Consider the following 23488-nt stretch of genomic DNA (forward strand, 5'->3'; position numbering starts at 1 on the left):
AAGAAAATCAATGAATATTCAAGAAAGCAACCACGATGAACAATAGTCAGAAGAAACACCCAATTATACAATGAGACTTGAAAAAAACGAAACATACTAGGATTTACCAAACACAAAATATATATATAAAAAAAAAACTATGTTCCACATGTTTAAAGAAACAAAAACAGGAAAATTAGAGTATTCAAAGGGATGAAGAGGTCATCAAAATTGAGGACTGGGAAGAGGCATTATTAGAATAGATATGGTTAAGAATTCTCCAGAACTGATGAAAGACATCGACCAACAAATTAAGAAAACTCAAGAATTCTAAAATAGAACAACAGAAAACCACATTTATACCATCACAGTGAAAGAGTACAGAACCAAAAGGAAGATAACAAAGCCACCAATGAGAAAAAGCAGATTACCCACAATCAGTGTGATTATCAACTTCTCAACGGTAATGAGGAGGTAGTTAAATGGTACCTTCAAAATACTCAAAGTTAACTATCTGCCTACAATTTTTTATCAAAAAAAAAAATTGGGGGGGATGAAGACGAGATAAAGATTTTTTAAGGCTGACAAAATGACCTTCGCTAAAAGAACTTTAAAGGAAGCTGTTAGAAAGTGAAGGCAACTGAGAGCCAAGATGAAAGGTACAACATATAAGAAAGAATGATGAACAAAGATGATCGGTATTAAACATTGACTTGTAAAACAATAAGCATAAAGTATAGATGCAAAATCCTGGACAATAATATCATAACTCAGGAGGAGAGAATGGTGGTGATAGGAGGTAGCACATTCCAGGCTTATAATATTTGTGAGGCATATAGATATTAACTTTAGTCTTGTGTTAACCACTGAAGTACAAGAAATAAAGTATACAATTTCCACTTACCAGAGAGAAAAAATAAAACGACAGAAAGAGCACCTCAGTCAGTCCAAAATGAAACAAGAAAAATTTTAAAAAGATAATTAGCAAGCATTGTTTAAAGAGACTGCAGGAGTCATGGGCAGAAAGAAGCAGGAGACAAATCAGAAAGGTATTTCAGTATGAAAAAAAAAGTCTCAAAAGGATGCAGGAAGACAAAAGAGGAGAGTGGGAAAAGGCACGGGTGAAGAACTTTTGCTGTATCTATACTGTTGGGTTATTTTATAAAGAAAAAATCATTTCTCTATTACGTCTGACGTACACACACGTGTGCCCCTACTCCAATAGCCCAGGAAATAAACAATAACATTATTCATAGAAAGGAGATGACAAATGAAGCTCTAGTTTCTCACTTTGGTGACTATGTGTGGGCTTCCCTTTCAACCAAGACAAATAGGTCATTGATGAGAAGTTCAAGTTTTTATAAGTGTTAAAATACATTTTAATAGTTTGGTATCATGGCTACAACAGAGGCAAGGAAGGCTGGACTATTGAGAGATTGGGGAATTTATGTTTGTAGATAGATCTGTCACAGAGAGTGACTGTGGGGGAATAAAGAACAGGTGAAACATCAACACTAGGTAAAGGAAGAACTGCTCAATGAGCATTTTGGAATGTTCTATCTCTACCTTAAAATATTTTGGACGACTACTATTTAAAAAGACATTAAAAGAAAATTTACTTATTTCAAAAACTTTTGAAATACACTGAAAGGTTTTTAAAATATATTCATCCTCCAAAAACCTGTTTATAATTTTAGTATGTATTACAATGAGTTGTTTGCCACTTTTAATTTAGATATTTACTTTATACTATAAATTATATTTTTATTAAAGGAAACTAGCTCTATTTCAAAGTTTTGAAGAAAGCTTCAGTTCAAGCCATCTCAATTTAAAAAATTAAAATAATTCCCTATCGCTGAGAAAGCACAACCTATTTTTTTAGAACACATGGAAATTAAGCTAAGTTGACACTAAACAATTTGCACACATAACTACATTCCAGTATTTAGTTCATTAAAGTAGAATTAAAGTCATACATAACCTTCTATGGTTAGCAAACAACCATTAAAAACTGTACTACTAAATGTACATGAGGAAGTTAGGATGCATGGTAATTCCACGTCATCCAATCCAAGTAAGATAAACCTTTTTTAAGTCTCAGAAGATATAGTTTACTGACAGGATATGTTAACCCCTCTCGCACTATCCTTTATCATTATACTGGCCCTAACACATCCATGCTTATGCATGCACTTTGTATAACAATCTTAAGTATGCCAACAAACACAGTGCCTTCTGTAATTAATTCAGAAGGGGAAGAAGGGGACTACTGAGAAAAATCGCAGCACAGGGCCAATGTATCAGCAGAAAACCATTATCATCACTTCAAGGACTGATACCAAAACCTTGGCTCTGAAACATACATATTTAAACATTCTGTGTAAACCTAAGCAAACTCTACAATGTTTCAAATCAGTTTATCTTGATGTTACTAAACACAAACAAGACTCAAACTGAAAGAAAAGCTTGTGTTAAGTCCTCCTTTTCAAAGACAGCTCAAGTCTACTCTGATTAATTAGGCCTGTCAGCAGAGTAGAGTGTATCCTTCTTACCAACCTCCACTATTCCCTGGGCTTAATAGTCAATTGACTAAATACAATTTAGCTTACTAATAGAAAAACATCCAGTATTATTATTCAACTCAATGCTTTCCAACTACTTGGCCAGCCCCCTAGGTAAATGATGGAATCTTCTTTCAGCCTGAGTTGACCGGCAGGGACCTCCAACCACAAAAGGGCCACTCTGAGGGCTGAGTGGAAATCATTTTGGCATGCCTGTAACCCATCTGTGGCACTACTGGTATGACCACAGCACATCAGTAGGGAAGAATTTGGTTAAAATCTTCTCCATTCTCAGAGGTAAGACTAGACACAGTCTTTCAAACATTTTATCTACTTTTGATAGAAAAACCACTCAAACTGAGAAAACTCATACATAAAACTTTACACACACACACACACACACACACACACACACACACACACACTTTTGAATCATCACCAGAATCCCCTCCAATGAAACAACTGTTTTCATATAGGTTAGAAACAAATTATCTGTACACTTTCATTTCTCAAGGTTTTCATGCATACCATAGGTATTTATAGCCACTATTATCTCTTACTAAAGTACAAATCCTGGAATTTCGTTTTTTAATTGTAAACATCAAGGACTATAGGGTAATTTATATAATGTTTTGCACTCTAAACAATCTTCTGTAGTATTTGAGTGTATGTAAATTTTCCTGAGGAAAAGGTCTATATAACTTTCATTAGATTCTTAAAGAAATATGAAATTCAAAAAGTTATTTTTTACTACTTTTATTGAAATGTGCAACAAAAAAAGAACTTTTTCCAAATTCTGTTCCTCTACATCCCCTTCCTGAAGCTGTTCATGTAACTGGCTTCTACGGGAACCTGGCCTCAGATTCCTTCTCTGTAAAAAAGGCCAGAGTGCTGTTGCCCTGTCTACTTAAAAACTGTTGAACACATTAAAGTTGGCAATGCAGGAGAAAGTTCTCTAGACAATTACAAGTCTCTATCAAAAGATCAATATAATGTTTATCATTGATACTTTACCTGTTAAAAATGTCTATAAAGACAATTAAAATTTCAGAACAGTACCATATATTTTTTTAAAAAAACCTGCAGACACAAAAGATTTTAATAAAAATGGGAGGGACATGCTAGGTTCCTGGAAAGGAATACTCGATACTGTCAAAATGCTAATCCCTCCCCACCTCCAATTCCAGGTTAATATACGGTTTTCATATAATGCCCATCAAAATCCCAACACTGAGCAATTATGTAGAGTGCTTATTAAAACTGAAGCTTTCTAGACCTTTCTCTAAACCTAGGATTAAATCTCTGGGATATAAGTCCAGAAGTCTGTTCAATAAGCACCCCCAAATGAAGTTTAAGAACCCTTGCATTAGTTCTGCTATTTACTAATGTCAATCTAAAGACCATTAACAAAGCTGATACTCATCATAAACTACTTTGATTGCTCTGGGGGGTATTTTTTTCTCTCCTTCTTTGGAGACCAGCTAAAGGAAAATGTGATCTGTAGAAACAGCAGCACTAACATCACCTGAAAGCTTGCTGATAATGCAGAACTTCAGGCCCCAACCATATGTACTGAATCAGAGACTATTTTAATAAATCCCCAGGTGAGATTCATCTACTTATCAGAGCTCGAAAAGCAGCTTGTTAATGAATAAGACTGCTCAAAACTACAATGTACAAAAAATTAATACATGTAAAACAAACCAGCTATGCAAGTAAAAGGCACACATATTCCTCTTGAACTTCTCTGCTCTATCACCAGTCCCGAGGACCCTTCGTCACATATTCCATTCATGAGACTGGAAAGAAATCACTATTTTTGACTTTATTTTCAGTCACAATATCTTTTCCCTTATCCCCATTATTTTTTTTTCCCTACAGTGGAAAAGTCAGATTTTAGAATTAATGTTTTTGGTGATTTTTTTTGGCAGAACTGAAAGTGACTACATACAAACTTAGTTTTCTACTAATACTAGTTTTTTTCTGCCTTTCTTGCATCTCAAAACCCTTCCATTCTTAAATCCAAAGCCTGGGTATTAGGTCTCAATCATCTCACCCATTTCACAAATTCCTTCTCACCAGAATATCAGGTTTCAAAAACATTCAATTTTAGTTAACTCTTATATATTACTGTTAAATGTCTCTTCTCAAATTCAGCATATGCTAACCTCTCCAAGGGACTCCCTGGCCTTAAAACTTTTAAGTACAAAGACCCAGACCAACTTTTCCAAGTTCCTCTCAACATCTCGTACTCTGCAACTCATCACCTACTTTCTCAGACAGCCTTCAATGTTCTCTCCTTACCCATTTACCATCTCACCCAAACTAATTAATCATCAGATGGTGGCTTTTCCTGTGTTCTTTTTGTCAACAAATTTTAATAAGTGACTGTGCTAACCTCTGAAATATCTTTTAAGTAGGACACTATATGTATGATTTACAGTCAATTTAGGGAGAAAGACAAAAATAAGTTATTATGGTAATGAACTCTATGGAAAATATAACTGTGATGAACTCTATGGAAAATATAACTGAAAAAGTGTTGTTAATGAAATACTTATGTTTGGAATACCCTTAATCCAGCATTCTCTCGTCACTCAAGCAGGCTCTGAAATTTCATTGTTTTAGGAAGCTTTTCTTGATAAGGACAACATAAGCCAAGAATCTATTACCTAAACAGCATCACAGATCTAACTCAAACTAAACATATAACCACTTAATTCACATATCCCCCTATTCAGTGGTTTATTTATAAAATCTCACTTATAATTAGGGCTAAAGAGTAAGCAAGCATCCTGTTATTTCATCTTTGGGATGTATCATCACTTTAACACACGCATAGTATTTTATTTTCAACCTCTATAAATACTCAAATTAAAAAATTCACTCATCTGATCAGGTTCCCAGCCAAAGTGTATGAAAGCCCTGATTTAATAATAGATTGTGTTCTGAATGCTCTAAATCTAATCCTTGGCATTCAAAGTATTTTCCCACAAAAATAAACCTACATATGATAACTAGGTTCTCAAGTCAACCTGCAGTCTAGTACTATTAGTGGCGTAACACCTAATGTCTATAAAAATATTTCTGTGGGGACATTCGTTCAGGGTTCCAACTTGAGAAGCCGAACATGCATCTCACTATACTACTAGCACCACAGGTTTTGCCTAGCCTACCTGAGAAAGGGATTCTCCAGATCCAAGCCACCAGCAGTGCCCAAGTAACTAGAAGCAGCAACTCAGATGAGCTGTCTACAAATTCTACAGCAGTTCCTAGCTTTTCTTTGTCTGTGTGTCCTTTTGAGAATATGATGAAAGTCACAAGCTCTCTTTTGAGAAAAATACACATGGATGTCTATGAACCCCAGGTGAACAACCCCAAATGCAAAGTGTAGCATCCACACAATAAACTGCACACTGTAGGGCAGTATTGTCCAATGTCTAATATAATGTGAGCCACACATGTAATTTTAAATTTTCTAGTAGTTACATTCAAAGAGTTAAAAACAGTGAATTTTAATAATACATTTATCCCAATATATTCAAAACACTATTATTTCAACATGTAATCAACATTATAAAAATATTAATGAGGTCTTTTATATTTTTTTTTCATAATAAGGCTTTGAAATCTCAAGTATATTTTTAGTAGTAGCTACATGCTGCTAGTGGCTACTGTATTAGACAATTTTGCTAGATTTCACAGTGTATACCTAGATATTCTCTTTTATGTGGATTATATCAATCCATATTTATCATATTAAAAATTAAAATTGAGATTTTTAAATTATTTTAAATGTATTAATTCATTATTATTTAAAATAATAAACACATTAGATGTCAACTCAAATAACATCTTTATGAACAAATGTTATTTTTCGAAACAAAAATTTAGGAAATGACGTTTTACAGTTTTGCGAAGCTCTTTAATAATATTTACCTCAGTAGAAGACAGCTGGATTCTCATATCTGCTTCTGCAGTAAATCTCCAGCAAAATATTATTTTGGCTGAATAAAGCAAATGAGGAAAATCTAGCCTTACACATAATAAGCAGATGGAAAGACAAAGACTATCTTAATAGTCTTTTCAGATAACTATCAACAATCTCTGCTATTATGGCAAAACATGACAATTGGCAGTTTTTTAAAGGTTAGTTGCAATTTGGTATCTAAAACCGCATCACAATTTTTTGCACTGTTACATTAAAATCCAAGGGTCAATCTGGTACTCTGCATTTGTAACATCATGCATTTGGAAAATATCAGTTCAGTGAATTAAAGAGATCTACTATTACATAGTTTTTTCAAAAAATCGTATTTTATTACTATTATCATCCCCTCAGAAAAGACTTCAAGTAATGAGAAGCTGCCAAATTCACAATGCCAGATATAAGTTTTCTAAAACTCTCATTTTCTTTAGAAAGCTCATATTCTATCATTTATAACACCTGTCTTTTGTTTTCCTTGAAGTGAAAGGCTCATCTGATTATTTGAGAAAATGTCTGCCAAATACCCAGATCTAAAAGAATAATCATAGTTTGTCAGTTATTCTTTCAAATAAAAATGGTGTTCGGGGTGTGGGGGGAGAGGAGGGCACAGGGCGGGGAACAACCTTTGTAGGACACAGCTCAATCACCCAAGTGCTTGTCCTCAATCACACTACCACACTTCATTAAGCAGCAAGTGTTTTATATATGCTTCCCATTTCTTCACACATTAAAAAGTTGTGTACTTACAAACAGCCAATAAAGCACTTAAAAAGATATTTAACATGAAAATCAAATCAAAACCTCAATGATATCCCACTTCGCACTCATCAGGGTATTAAAAAAAAAAAAAAAAAAAAAACAAGTGTTGGTGAGGATATAGAGAATTTGGAACCTTTATGCATTGCCAGTAGGAGTTTAAAATGGTGCAGCTACCATGAAAAACAGTATTGAAGTTCTTCAAAAATTAAACACAGAAGTATCATATAATCCAGCAATTCCACTTCTGGGTATATACTAAAAGGAAATGAAAGAAGGGACTTGAGCAGTTATTTGTACACTCATTCATAGCAGCATTATTCACAGTAGCCAAAATGTGGGAACAACCAAAATGTGTCCATTAAAGATGAATAAACAAAATGTGATATACACATAAATGGAATGATTCTGACTTAAAAACTCTAATACACGCTACAACATGAATGAACCTTGAAGATACCATGCTAAGTAAAATAAGTCAGACACATAAGGACAAATATTTTATGATTCCAATTTTATGAGGTACTTAGAACAATCAAGTTTATAAAGACAGAAAGTAGAATATAGTGATTACCAGGGGCTGGGGAAAAGGAAGAATGGGGAGTTAGAGGTTAATGCAAACAGAGGGAAGACAAAAGAGTTCTGGAGATGGATAGTAGGTGGCTGCGAAACATTGTCAATGTACTTATGCCAATAAACTATAAACTTGAAAAGTCAAAATGGAAAATTTTGTGTATTTTTCCACAATCAAAAAAAAATAAAAGCAAGTTAATGGCCATGCTACCCTGAACACGCCCAATTTCATCTGATCTTGGAAGCTAAGCAGGATTGAGCCTGGTTAGTACTTGGATGGGAGACCACCTAGGAAGACCAGGTACTGTAGGTGGAATGAATGAATGAATAAACGAACAAAAAAAAAATTAGACATGTACTCAAGGACCAAGATTGATAAAAGATGTTTTACTCTTTCATCAAGGACATTCTTAAGGGAAAATGGCTTTTAAAAAATTTAAAAATGCAAGTGATTGTGAAGAATAAATATAATGACTACAAATACAGTTTGGTGCCAACTGTTTTGATTTATCTTAAGGTAGTCACAGTTTTAACCACTATGACGACTTCTTTTGAACCACCAGTGTAAATGCCAATACAGTATAAAAGATAATTATGCCTTAGTAGTACTGTGAAAATTCTGACTTGATAGATCCCTTCAAGAGGCCTTGGGAACCCCTCCCCGTGGAACCCATGAAATCACACTTTGAGAACTATTACTGAAACCTATTCTTTGAGAAGTCAATTAATGACAAGAGACAAAAATTACAGAACAATTTTTTTTTGTTCGTTTTATTTTTTAAGATGAGAGAAACAAACTGGCTCATCTACTGAGCGAGAATCAGATACAGTAAGTATTAAGGAACAAGTAGAAAATTAAAAAAAAATTATATCAACTGACTAAGAAAGGAACAGGGAATGAGAAGATAATCAGGGGCATAGCCTTTAAAGTTGGAAGTAAAGGAGAGACAGATATTAGAGGTAGTCTAGGGGTTGGCAGGGGTTACACTTTGACTTATAAAAAAGCTGTAAGTCCTAGGAATGTAACGCACGACATGGTGACTATAGTTAATAATACTTTGTATTTGAAAGTTGCTAAAAAAGTAGATCTTAAAAGTCCTTATCACAAGAAAAAAAATTTAATTGTGTGGCAATGGATGTTAACTACTTATTGTGGTAATCATTTTCATAATACATACCAATATTGAATCAAATCATTATGTTGTTCACCAGAAACTAATACATGCCAACTTTATCTCAATTTCTTTAAAAAGCTCTCTACTTAGAAAAAGAAACTAGATAAATGCTTCTTGATAATAATTCCATAGTTTAATAAACAATATTAATAAATTTTTTCTTAATATTTTTAAATCATAGATCAAGCACCATTGTATTTTAACTTTTTATTTGCATGTGTACAAAAATATGCCACATGTATTACAGAAATAATGTCAAGTCATTTTTAAGAAAATTGTTTTAAGATGCTATAGAATTTATTTCATTGCAAAGACTCAGAAGTTTATTATTCAATGTTTAGGTCAAATGCATTTGCGCTACATCTAATAAAAATTTGAAAGAACCTTGTTTCTTTTTATTTTGAATAAATGTAGCACAAATTTATTACATGAAATGCAAAAAGGGATTTGCTAGTACAGCACATCAGACTCCAAGCCTTAAAGTTCTCAGAAACTGGAACCTGGAACAGAAAGGAAGTGTGGGATAAGAATTCAGCTATTTCTCTTCCCTTTTTCACCTTCCTTCCACCCTACAGGAGGTCCTAGATAACCACAGATATCTCTATGCTAGATTCAACTGAAAAAGCTAAAGTAATGTGATTTTGCTACATACTTTACAGTTCACAAATACATTAATTCATTCAGGACTGGACCTTTCTAGATTTAGATGACAGGCTAATTTGGGGGAAGGTGCAATTTTAAACTTTTTAATATTAATCCTGACATCTTATACAACTGTAGCACATGATTTGATGGCCTTAGGAAAGGGCAAAGTAGTTGAAAGCTTTAACTCAAAAATGTTTGGCAATACCCACCCCTTCCACCTCAAGACTCCTCAGGTACACATTAATACTCTGGCTGCCTCCAGAATATTAAAAGTCCTAGTCTCTTAAGCATGCTTGAAGTCCCCACTCCAATCAAAGGCTTGTACATGCACAGAAGGCAATTAGTGGAAAGAGTGCTAGACTGAAGTCATGGGACCTAAATTCTGCCCACCACAACCAATACTAACAGTGTGACTTTGGGGTCATCCTTTACTTTTTCACAGTTAAATACAGGAACTAAAATTAGATAATTGCTACAATTATGGGAGACTTAATGACACACTAGCATTTTAAAATACTGTTATTCCAATAACACCAACTCCAGTTACTATAATATTTAGGATATTTTCTGAAGGAAGCTGAGAAGGTCTTACCCTTAATTCAGATTCTTATACAGCACCCACAACCCCCATCCCTATATTTAGATTTCTAAAAGGCAAATATCAATAGAATGGACCTCACAATATCCATAGTGGCCCACCATAACTTTTTAAAATACATGTAGCCTTTATTAAGAAAGACAGCCACCACTCTAAGATGAGAACAAATTTAAACTTTGAATCTGTAAACAGGAGTTTCTCATGCTAAAAAAAAAAAAAAAGCATGGGACATTAATAACATCCAATATTGTATACTATGGATTCACGTAGCACCTTGAAAACTCAATTCCAATATTCCTTATGGACAGGATACTATCAGCAAACACACTTTTTTTTTAAATCCATGAATTTGCAAAATTTCTTAAGTCCCCACTTCAATGAGCTGAAGAACATAAAATCAACAACAACTAGCTTCACTTGGCTTAAAAAATATATAGATAGCAATTTGGACTGAGACCCTGAGAATTTTTCCTTTGGATTGTATTAACAATACTTTCCTAAAAGATGAAAAATTAACAAAGATTTAACAACCCAGTCAACTATTCACTAGGATCTGAACTGGGCTAGTTAGTAAACAAGAACACCTCTTTAGATCTACATTACAGTATACATCACCAGTTAACTATCTTACCAACTTCAGTTATTGATAATTCATTAAAAGTCTATGCACAATTACATTTCCAATATGCACACACTTTAGATCTGTTCAGCTTGCTCTCCTTGTCCCACAGTAGTGACTTTCTTTAAACATGACATGGGTTCAGGAAACTCAAGCTAGAACATTTTTGAGAGTCATACTTATTAAAAAGAGCAATGCAGCACCCACAAAACAAAGATGTACTACCTCTGTAATCATAACAGAAAGGAAACTGGCTAGGAATCAAAAAATAATTCTGGTAGTATTTTTTCATCCATCTTAGATAATACTGCACCTAAATTATTATCAAATATCTCTGTTTGTTTAGCCAACCTGGTCCTAATTATCGACTGAACAGCTGGATATGTCAAATATAGTTGCTATCCAGTTGTTTCACAGTAAATTCTTACAGGATCTCTTGACTGCTTTTCAATACTAAGTACCTACCATGAGTACAGCAATGCAAGAGATAAAAGATGAGTATAAGCCAAATCTTAAAAGAACCTTAATCTTGCAACAGAGGAAACCTTCTATTGGACATTTTACTGGAATAGAATAAAGCTGTATAAAATAAGTGCAATATGAACAACAGTTGCTACACAGGACATCAAGAAAGGCATAATTACACTCATTTGGTAGCTAACAGAGTTTCTTGGAAAAATGAAGCTTGCAATAGAGTAACTATTTTAAATGTATCCAGTAAAATCCAATTTCAACACAGGGAAGGCAGGTGTGAACATTCTAAGCAAATCTAACAACATAAGTGGAAAAACAGGAATGAGAAAGCATGAGAGAAGTGCAGAAAATGCCAAGTACATGAGCAGCAATACACACATATAGGGTTAGAATGAGAGATCAAGGCTGGAGAGATGGGCTGGGGTCACACTACAGAGGACTTTGAATCCCAGATAATGAGTTTGTATTTTACTTGGATTGACAAATAAGAGGGTGACATGAGCAGAGGTCCATTTCAGGAAGAATAATTGGAAGAAATACAAGAATTGATTTGGTGAGTAAAAAGTCTAACAGAACAGTCCACATGAGAATATAACTTTCTTGAGAGGTGTTAAGGACCCAAACTAGAGCTGACAGCACTGGAAACAAAAAGTAATTAATTTTTCACACTTATCATGAGTAAACATTCTATCCATAAATTCACTATTAACTCTTCTTCATATGTACTTTCCAAAGAAAAACTTGAAAAACATTAAAGTTTCTTTACTTCTAGAAACCCTCAAAATTACAGGTCTTGCAAATGAGTCACCTGAAGAACATAAATTATTGTGATAAAGATGGCATAGCCTTTGAACCTAAATAGTACTCTAAAAAGCCACACAATTTTATTTGAGCACCTATCAACTTATCTCAAAGGGTACCACACAGCCAACTTCTTAGAAAAGACTTTTTCCCAATGATTAAGAAATAATTCTATACTCTAGTATGAAAAATATATTGCTAACCCATAGTAAAGTTTGCCAAAGAACTCAAATGCATGATAATCACACACAATCCTTTCATTATGGTCTTAATACTAAAACTGTTCATCTTCATCTCTCCTTCCCCATGCTCCTCTCTCACCAGAAGGAACAGTGAGAATCCATTTTATAGAAAGAATCAGAGAACACTAAAATGGAAAAAATTATTACGGATTCATCTTTATCCTCATTTTTTCTTGAGGAAACAGAGGTCAAAATGTCACAATGTTAGTGGCAGGACTAGGATTAGTAGCTGGCCCAACTTCAAGTTTGCCTTTTCTTGTAAAAGTTGCCTCCAAGAAGGCACCATTTCAAAGATTTAACAAAATGTTAAGATAGGTAAACTAGTAGCAGCAACTGTTTCTTATTTGAAAACAATATCCATTGCAAAATGCCTTTCTAAAGGTTACATCCTAACCTATGTCCTTAGTGTTACTGGAATTCTACAAAACCAGGACAAACCAAAAATTCCAAAAACAAAGTCTCTCTGTGGAAAGGCCTAATAATCGACAACCACTCTCCTGCCGAGATGTGAAACTGTTAGCAGAAATGTGCTGACTGAGCTCATTTGCAAAGATGATACATACATAGATTCTCCAAATTATCTAAGTGCCCAACTATTTAAAACAGCTCAGTCATTTACCACTCAATTCCCGATTGAGTCACCTAAAATAGTAGTAGACTTGTGAGTAGATGGATGGTTCACTGGATGGATGCAGGATAAAACAAGGAATAAGCAGTCTCAATCCCTTGCAGATGAAACCTTATGCAGCTTTGAAATTGCCATTCAGGACTCTCAGTCAGAATTCCAAGTCAAAGTTTTAATCATTTTGATAGATAGCAAATGTGTTGTAATATGTATATATTCTACTTCAAGTTCTGATGAAAAAAAAAAATGGGAGAGAAGGGTTAAGGAGAACCAAGATAATGTACAAGATGAGTAAAAGTATATTAAACAAGAAGACCCAGAATCAATGTAAGGATGGACATCAATTCTATCTTCTAATATGATCTTTAATACTAATAACATCAAGGACCTTTGCAAGTTTTCCCTTCTGTGATCCCATGATAGAAAAAAAAAATACTAAAAATACTATATTATTTCCACAATTTTTTAAATAACCAAAGAAGACTTTTCCAATCTGCTCAGATTGAGAAAGTCAGTATTAATCAAAGTTGACTACAGCTAAAAGCTAAGAAATTTGACATGTTAGTGCAATTTACTGGAGATAAATGTATAATTTCCACTATATTTTTCTGAAACATTAAAAACTGGTAATTGTTTTTAGTGTTACTATCTTGTCATTGACAAAAACTGCCACCTCTAAGAAAAAAATATATCAATGGACAATCAAAATTACATACTAGAAGCTATCCCTACAATGACAATGTCACTGTTGGGGCTGACTGGAGTTTGGTGTCGCCCCAATGGAAGCGGGAAGAGGGATAATAACAGTGAAAACATGTAGTTAGCATTTTTCCTTGGTTCTTCCTCGAATGAGGAAGAATCACAGACCACTGAGATTGCCCCAAAGAGGCACATGGTCCCAGCACTGTAACCAACACAAAAGGGCCAAAAAGGCTACAAAAGGGCAAAAAGACGACACAATGTCACCAAAAAGAGAACTCAGAAAGGCAAAAAGGGAAGGAAGCACTGAGGGGCAGAAAGCCCGGAAAGGCTAAAAGGCCCAGAAGCAGGAATGTCTGCCTTATATTTGGGCCTTGATGGGTGGTTCCAAAGGCATTCCTTGACTAGCAAGCGAGGTCATTTTGATTGACACCTGGCTACTGTAACTTTGAACACGGGTGTTCTTTGGGCAGTCTCTAAGCTGGCCCCCCTATTCCTTTGTTCTTCCTTGTTGCTCATGTCTGACTAACTACCTAACAATAACATAAACGACTCAAAAGAGAAGCATGTAATGTGTCTATGTAATGTCCTTTGCTGCAAATTACTTTCATTTCATTGTGAAAGTACACGCCGCTATCAAGTCAAAATTCTACATATCTGATTGTAACTTAAAAACTATCTATGGCTCTATGTCATATAATAGTTATCCAATTAAATGATTCAGTTTTTTTACAAATATAAATGTGATACTTAATTCAGGATAAATGTAATGCCTACTCTAAAAGCAAGTTACTACAATTCCAAAATGAGATTTCACTCAAAGCCTATAACCAAATCTGAAGCTAAAATTGACCCGTAATTATTGAGAGATCTGGCATTGTCTGTTAGGTACTATTAGGTATTGTCACACACTATCTTGTTAGTATCACACATTATCTATTAATTTTCATAACAGATATTAACTGCCTGTTATTGAATTCAACAACTAAAGAAACTAATGGACAAAAAACGTGGATTTGAAGATAAATAAGACCCTGCCCTCAAAAAGCTCAGCATTCAAAGGGCTCTCAAAATTAACTACAGAAAATAAAACAATTTCATAATTGCATATAACAATACTTTTCTTCCTTTTACTCTGCCACCTTTGCTAAATCCAGAAAAATATGTCAACAGAGAAAGATGACTATAATAGGGCATCTAGGTTATTCTTTGCTGTTTCAACCAGGCTAACTGAAATGATGCTTTGCTTTCAACAAACTTTGTCTTCACCAAATTCAGAGTCTCCTGGCCTAAACAGAAGACCTTCAATAGGACAAGAACCAAAAAGCCCTCTATTGGTGCTTTTCAATTTGCAAATTAGGTCTTAAATTCTATTGAAGAGCTCCATCTACTCAAAAAAAAAGCAAAAAATCTTTTTTTTTTGAAAAGTATCTGAATATCCATGATACAGAGCAAGGCAATTTGTGTGATACAACAGCAACTAGAATAGAAAGAATCCTTCTAGCCTCAAGAATTTTACCATCTGTTAGGGGAGATGAAACAGGAGCAATAATTAACCACCTTAGTATTACCAAGTGCTTACAAGATTGTATCTCAAGACAAAGATTAAATGTGATAAGGAGGAAAAAAGCAAATAGCTACAAATGTCCACAGGAAGAAAGGAGTGATCATAACCAGCAATTAGAAAGCTAGGATTACAGAGGCAAAGGCAGAGCGATAGGCAATTACAAGATTCAGTCAGGGAGTAACAGAAAATAGAGCACACTGTGGCTGGAGCAGAGTATTATTTAGAAATAATCACAGGGAAGATTTAAAAGGTAGGTTAAGAAATGAGTAAGGACAATTGTAAATGCCTGGCCAAAAAAAAATATATGATCCAGTAAGATAACTTCCTCAGTGACAAACAACTGCTGATCCCCACCCATTCTTGAAATACTCTCAAGTTTCAAGGCATCAGATTCTCTCAGTATTCCTCATACCTTTCTGGTAGCTCCTTTTCCATCTTCTTTGCCTATTCTAAACCACTATTTCTCAAAGTGTGGTTTCTGGAGCAGCAGTATCAGTGAGGAAGTTCGTAGAAATGCAAGTTATGGATCCCACCCAGACACGAAGGATCGAGTTTTGGAGGCCAGGCTCAGCAATCTGTGGTTTACCAAGCCATCTAAAGGACTCTGATGACTAATGGTAAGACCAATGTTCTACAGGAGTCCTTCAATGAGAGCCTTCCCCTTCTCATGCTTCACTCTTTCCCTACATCCATTCTTTTTCAGGGCTTTAAATAACAGCCAAAAGCTCACTAATCAGAAGTACCTGACTATAAGCCCAGACACTTTTGCTGAGTACAGACCACATACTCAACTTCCCACTTGATATATACCTCCCAAATATCTCAACATGTCTGAAATAACTGGATATCCTCCCAACACCCCAAAACTCTATTCCTTCTCTACACTTCCCTATCTCAGCAAATGGTACCTCCACCCAAGAGTAGCATATGCAAGTCATTATTCACACTTCCTAAAACACCTCTATCCAATCATATCTTCCTATTCAAGTATTATAACATTCATCTCCAAGCCCACTACCATCATCTTAACTAATCATCTAATTTGTACACCCCCCAGTCTCTACATAGCAATCACCATGATCTTGTGAAAATACAAATCAGAGCATGTCACTATCCTAATTTAAATCTTTCAGTACCTTCCTATTGCATTTTAAATTAAATCTATAACCCTCAACATAGCATACTAAAACCTGAGTCCTCCTCTTCAACATCGATTTGGGTCCTTCTTCCCTGTAATTCATTTACTATAGTCTATATAGCTCAGGGAATATTTCAGTTCCTGAAACTCTTCCCCACATAGGGTCTTTTCTCTTCATGACATACTCCACACCACCTCCAACTTCACACTTCTGCTTTTACCTACCTTTTCTCATACTTAAGATTTCTGCTAAAATATTTTAATAAGGCTCTCTTTATCCTCTAATACAAATTAAATTAGTTTTTCTCTCATAAAACCCTGTACTTTTTTCCTCATGTAATTATCAAAATTGTTAACTACATTAATTTGATTTTTGTTGGTTTATTATTTATCTTCCACACTAGATTGTAGGTTCCATAAAGCCAAAAAATATATATTTTGTTTTCCAATGTATAAATAGCACTTAGTACAGAGCATGTTACTAAAAAGCATTTAATAAACAGTTATGGAGTAGTAAATTGTCGATATTTTTGTTAAGTCTTCCCTTTCATCTGCTTTCTCTGTCCTTTCTTGGGAATTTTAACTTACAAGCTACTAGATGGCCATAGATGATTTTTGTAAATGAGACAGTATGCCTAAATCCATCATTTTCCTACTGATTTATAAAGTCAGATATCCTTTACTACCTTCCTCTAAAATTAACAACAAGAACTGATTAACGGCCTAAATTCACTCACCCTAATCTATGTAGTTAACTCTGAGAAAGCTACTGAGCCACTTTTACAGAACTCTGTAGTAAATTCCTGGTCTCCAATTACTGACACTGCCACCAGCCCCCATGACCATGTGAGAAAGTCTTACTCATTCAATCATATTCGAAATACCATTCCCATCCAGCCCCCATAATCTCGTGATCAGATTATCTCGACAAATTATGGGCAGTATCCCAGTCTCTACCCATTTAAGTCTACTTTGTATCAAAGACATTTCGGAAAAACTGTCCCCTACTTGAAAACCAACCTCTTTCCATTATCAATCAATATTATATTCCCCGGAGTAGTACTGAAAGCTTACAGAGGCATGTGATCAAAAAGCCAGTCCTATGTTTTAATAAAAATTTGAAAAATTACATTGAATTATATGCGCTTGACAATCTGACACAGTTTCAAGCTAAATTTTATGTCTCTACCTCATTTCTATAGCCCAAAGTAGAATTTGGTTACCATGCACTCTTCAACTAAACTGTTCTTCAAAAAACCATGAAAATGCACCACTATGCTATCAACCCTCAAACTCAGGGCAGAAACTAAAAAGGTGCACAGTCGGCATTTTCAAACGTGCATGTACTTACCTTGAAAGTGATTATGATACAAAGCATATTTCAGAGAGGAAACTACTTCAACAGTTTAGTTATAACATATAACATAAGTATACATACACCTGAGCATATTTAATTAAATATATAATATATGTATGTGCAGTATATATACACATATACACATATATACAAACATACAGTTTATTCTCATTATTTAGAGATTCCATATTTGTAAATTAGCCTACTTGATAAAATTTATTTGTATCCCCTAAATCAATACAATGCCCCTAAATCAATACAACGGCACTGTCACAGTCACTTACACACATGCTCATAGTGGTGAAAAGTTTAGAAGACCAGCTAGACTCAAGAAGGTGATGCTGTGTCTTCTGGTTTCAGCTCCACACTATAAACAAGCATCCTTTTCAAGGTCTATTTACTGTTATGTTTTTTTCCTTTTTAGTTTTTGTTCCTTTTATTGGTAATTTTACTTTTAAATGGCCTCCAAGCATAGTATCAAAGTGTTGTATAGTGTTCCTAAGCACAAGAAGGCTGTGATGCCCCTTAACAGAGAAAATATATGTATTAGCTTTGTTTAGGCATGAGTTACAGTGATGTTGGCCACGAATTCGATGTTAATGAGTCAATATAGGTACTGAATAAGGTGTCTTTAAACAGAAACACACACAAAACAAGGTAAGATAGTGATTGGTTGACCAAAATGTTGTGAACAAAGGCTTGCAGTACCTTAACCCTTTATTTCCCCTAGAAGCAATGGTTCAGTATTCACGAATTCACTGTTTATGATGACTTTATAAACCACGGCTATTGAGAATAATGAGAATAAAATATATGCATGTACATAAATACATATATACATATACAGTAAGAGACAGGGGAGAGCACTAGGTTTTATGAAAACTCAAGACACTGCAGAGGTCATTCTGAGCAATATACCTTATTTGCAGTAATATTGCAAAAAACACCTCAGGGCACAGCATCTACATGCTCTTGGCCCCTGTTTAAACAACACTGACTTAAAACAAAAAATTACAATCTACCAAGTTTCTACCAACTGTTTTTCGGTCTCTGCTTCTACTCCTTTTCCCACTCAATGGTATGTCTCTCCTCAATTCAAATACTCTAAACTCTAATGCCTTTTCAGAAGTACTTGCCCTAATCTTATAATCAGGGAAATGTATATGTCAACAATTGAATGGTCATTCTGGAATGTGAACCAGATTTGTGTTTAAACATTTTGTCTAAATTTTGGCATTATTTATTTGGAAAGAAAAGAGGATATCTGAAATAAGAATAAATTGTCAGAATCAAAAGGTAAATTGAATGTAGATAATTTCAGTTGTGTGTATGGTGAAGAAAGAAACATATAAGGGAAGAAGGCCTAGGCCTCAACCTCCCTTCCAGGGAAAACAGAAAGCATAGTCCCAGGAGCTGGGGTGTTGGGTAGGGGAAGTTCCATCCAAAAGGGTTTCTTCAACCCTTGCTTCATCCTGGCACTTGATAACTAATTTTTCCCAAGAGAAAGGACAAATGTATGACATAAATCAGTGGAAACCTCTAATAGTGACATTAGTGCTTTAAAATATTTTACTTTTTAGTGGTTGAGTGACACTCCCCTTTTGAAATTATTTTTAATTTCATTTTCCAAAATTACTTATTTTTTATGGAAAATGACTTCCTTAGGGTAATGACAGGATATGCTTAGAGCAATGACAGAAGTTACAAATCCAAAGTCTAGCTTGATGAAATGCCGATGTTTTCTTTCTAGTTAATAAAAGACCCACCTGCAATTTAGTGAAATTAAGTGAGTGAACTACTACTCAAGCCACACTTCAATTAGTTACTAAAACAATTCAAAAATAAAAACATAGCATGCAAGCTAATAGCCATGTCTTCTTAAACCTATGTATGACTCAATCTAAACCAACACTTAAAATTCACCTATAATAATGAGCTAGGAAATTTTAAAGCATAGTAAATCAATCTATCAAGACCAATCACCATATATTCATTCATTCTTTTCAAAAGTTAAGGATCTTCCACCTCTCCAAGGTTCGGCTAGGCTCATTATTAGGGGCAATGGTTTGTAAAACAATGATATCCATCCCTAATTCAAGATTTCTTTCCCTTGAGAATATTTTAAACAAAAACCTTCAGATTCTTCTCTTGCACTGATTTGCTATTGTTTACAGCATTTCAAAAAACACAAGTGGAATCTCAATCTACTGTCTTCACACCATACCAACATCTTTCAGAAAACCGAAACTGCTCTCAATTTCTTCTCTCTTCACCTTGAAACTTTAAGGCCCACTTATCAAAGAAAAAAATATCCCATTAATTTTTAAAAGTACTTTTGTAATATAATTCTCCAATTAAAAACCCAAAGGTCAATGAACAATGAAGCGTATAAAAAAGAGAAAGTATTTTCTACAAGCCAATTAAACAAGAACTACAATACTAAAGTGTCGAATCTTTTTTTTAATTGGAGTAAACTTTTTTGAAAGCCTACTTGCAACTGCTGTGATGGCCTGGTAAAGATAATGACCGAACGCAAAACTTCTCAAGTGAAAGTTAACCTGTTTTCGTATCACCTTTTAAAGTACTACCGAAGGGACACACTCAAAGGGTATGCATAGCACCTTGCCTGATAGGTAAGATCCTACAAAACAAAGATAAATGGACTTCAAGTTTACCTGCTTCCCTCAAGCCACTTAATGAAATTCGGCCAAATTATCACCTCCAACACGCGCACACACAGAAATATATATATATTTTTCAAAATCTGATGACTGAGGAGGAGCAAAATCAAGTTCAACACCAGCGGTGCAGAGTCCCGTGCCCTGCGCCGCCGGTGGAGATTCGGATGAAGAGGCCAACGCATGACACCCGCCTGAGCCACAACTGGCAAAGCAGAGTCTCAATCCTGCTCGATCCTTTAATGAGTCACTGACCCAATCATACCCCAATATCACTCACTAGAATGTTTCCTACTTATAGCCTTGCGTCAAGGACTAAAATGGCTTAAACTCTTAAAAAGAGGGCTGTGTACTAGTCAGAGCTGCCAGCGGCGAGAAAAGCCTGGTTCGGAGCTGAAGCCCGAGCTACTCCTTAAGAGCCCCCGCTGGCCCAGCAGAGGTGGCAGAAGAGAGAAGAAGTGAGCCGAGAGCCCCAGGAGAGAAGCGCGCGAGGACCCGGAGAAGCCACCGCCACACCCCAGCCCTCCCTCACCTGCCTGCCCGAGCCTCCCCCGGCGTCCGTACCTTCAGCCAGCGACTCCTCCAGGGTGACTTGGTAGCGGCCGACCGCGAACACTCGGACCCCCACGGACGAGCTACCGGAGCCAGAGCCGGCCCCGGCTCCACCGGCCCCGAGACCCGCCGCTCCGCCGCCGCCGCCCTCTGACTTGGGCATTCGAGAGAACTTCTTCATGGTCCCGCCGGAGCGCAGGAGGGCGCGGGACGCGCGCAAGGGCGAGCGAGAAGACGGGTCCCCGGCCCTGCGCGCGGCCGTGCGTCCGCGAGGGGTCGCCGCCCCTCGCCCGTGCGAGCGTCCGTGTGCGCCGCGGCCCGCCGAGCCTCACATTCCGCGCGCCCACAGCGCGCTGCCCGCGGCCCGACGCCCGCTCCGCCACTCCGCTGCAGCTGCCCGGCTCCCGCAAAGGGCGGTGGGGAGGGCGGGGACGGGGCGGGGCGCAAGGGGGCGGGCCCGAGCGAGGGGGCCACACCGTCGCCTCCGCCACTGCCCCGGGCGCCCCCGCCTCCAGAAAGGCCGGAGCGCGGGCCCAGGAGGAGGGCACGAGGGAGGGAGATGGAGAAGGGGCGGGGCGGGCCGGCCGGCCCCTGCGGGCAGTGGGCTGGACCTCTCCGGCCGCACACCCTCAGGACCTCAGCCCGCGGCGCCGCCCCCACCCGAGGCGCACTCGCGCCGCCAGCCACTCGCGGCCGTTGGCGGCGGGGCGCCGTTGCCAACCGCTCACTGAAGCCGGGGGCCCGCGCAGGCGCGCTGCCCGCTCCGCCGGAAGTGACGGTTCCGGCTCTTGTCACGTGGAGGGGGGCGGGGAGGTGGTTGTGGGGGTTGAAGACGAGGGTGCGGCCTGGGATGCTGGGTCTGGGGTCCCTGCCAAGATGGTTCAGGCCGGGCCTTTGGAACCCTGGCTTCGAACTTGGAGGTGGCCCGGGAACCGGTTCCCGCTTTGGCTACGCTGCGGGAGTCCGTCGTCTCCGCTAGGAGTTTGTCACCCAGGGGGCTAAAAATTGCCGTCAACAACTTTACCCCCGCTAAGGAACTCCTCGCTGTCTGTAAGCCAGTTTTCCAGACCTTCTCCCCTGAGAACCGTCTTCCGCTCGCCCACCCTGAGCGTGGGAGGTGGGAGCAGCACGGAACTAGAGCGGATTCCAGTAACCGACTTCTAAAGCCACTATGTCGCACTCTAACAGACGCTTGTGCTGGGAAGCGTTTTGCGGTTTATGAGGAGTACTTTCAGAATCGCATGTGTCCTGTATAACAGTCGCATGAAATATTCAGGGCAGGTATTAAGTCAGTTTATAGACCATCACCTTTGGCCAAGAATGCTTAACGGACTTGCCCAAGGTCATACAGCTAACTGGCTTGTGGTAGAGCTTAGACTACAAGGTCCATCCTTCCGCACTTCGTTCCGTATTTTTGGCCGTTCTGAAAAAAGGTTAGGGTCAGATCTTTGCAAAACGGGAGATTCAGGACTGTTTGGAAGCACACCAGCTATTGGGATCCCCCCTCACTTCTTTAACAAAGAGATCTGCCCTTAAAAAAAAAAAAAAAAAACTGTTGCATCCTTTTCATAAGCTGCAGGAATCAATGTCTGCAGGATGATGCAGGCTAAATGAACAAGGGTGTAAGACATACCAGGGAGGTAAGGAATGGCAAATTGGAGAACATGTGTAAAGTGCAGCGAATTTTCAGCTCCAGCCTGCTTCCCTCCCCCACCCCCCGCCATGAATGAATACAGGACCCCTTAAACCAGAAATCAGGATTTTTTTCTAATATGACATTTCCTAAATTTTTAGAGGGTAGGCCAAATGAATTGTGCCTACAGGAGTTCAGTATGCACCTTCCATGAAAGTGGATGGTTGTGGTTCTATCCCCACTCTCATTTCTTTATCCAACTTTTTAATGAGATACAGGCAGAAACATTAGGCAATGTTCTTAGGCAAAAGACTTTGAGTCTAAATATCTTCCATTCTTTCCTTCCCTCTACTATTTGAAGGGCAGCTATTTATGCCAACACCAAAACAGTGCTCTAGATTTAGGCATTTTTGCTACATAACCCGCTAAGCTAAAATTCATCAGGAGATCTGACCTTTAAAGTACATTCCAGCTCAACAGAAGATTGTGTGTCAGATGATTGATGTGGTGTGACAATTGGGGATTTCCATTTATAAATAAGCTGGCCCTTTTCCTTACTGTGGGGATTCACTGTGGAGTCTCATTCCTACATTTGAATTACATTTTTCAAGCAGAATACTGGAGAAATTTAGTCATTTCATACAATTCAAACCTGGACTCAGCTTAACATGCAAAGTTTGAGCCTAATACAACTTTACCTGATTATTAGAATAAAGTCTGCTTTGATTAGTTTGGGAGCCAATTTACCACAACTATTGTGGTAAGGAAAATCACTTTTGTTTACCCACTGAACCTGACTTCTGACAGGGAAGTTGATAATTAGTTTAA

At 37.2% G+C, this 23488-nt stretch overlaps 1 protein-coding gene and 1 pseudogene across 2 annotated transcripts in view; one reads left to right on the forward strand and one right to left on the reverse strand.

Moving 5' to 3' along the window:
* The window catches only part of BMP2K (BMP2 inducible kinase), a 112591-nt gene extending 91196 nt beyond the window's left edge, over positions 1-21395 (reverse strand). The window contains exon 1 of one of the 2 annotated variants that reach the window (XM_016154424.2): positions 21040-21395. In XM_016154424.2, the coding sequence (XP_016009910.2) occupies positions 21040-21208 (169 nt within the window). In that variant the 5' untranslated portion in view covers positions 21209-21395. The remainder of the gene's footprint in view (positions 1-21039) is intronic. The other variant, XM_016154422.2, reaches the window with a different exon arrangement.
* On the forward strand, positions 8052-8170 carry LOC118608985 (annotated as a pseudogene).
* Positions 21396-23488: the final 2093 nt, after the last annotated feature.

The sequence above is a fragment of the Rousettus aegyptiacus genome, unplaced genomic scaffold (genome assembly GCF_014176215.1).
Source record: "Rousettus aegyptiacus isolate mRouAeg1 unplaced genomic scaffold, mRouAeg1.p scaffold_m13_p_10, whole genome shotgun sequence".
Taxonomy (NCBI): domain Eukaryota; kingdom Metazoa; phylum Chordata; class Mammalia; order Chiroptera; family Pteropodidae; genus Rousettus; species Rousettus aegyptiacus.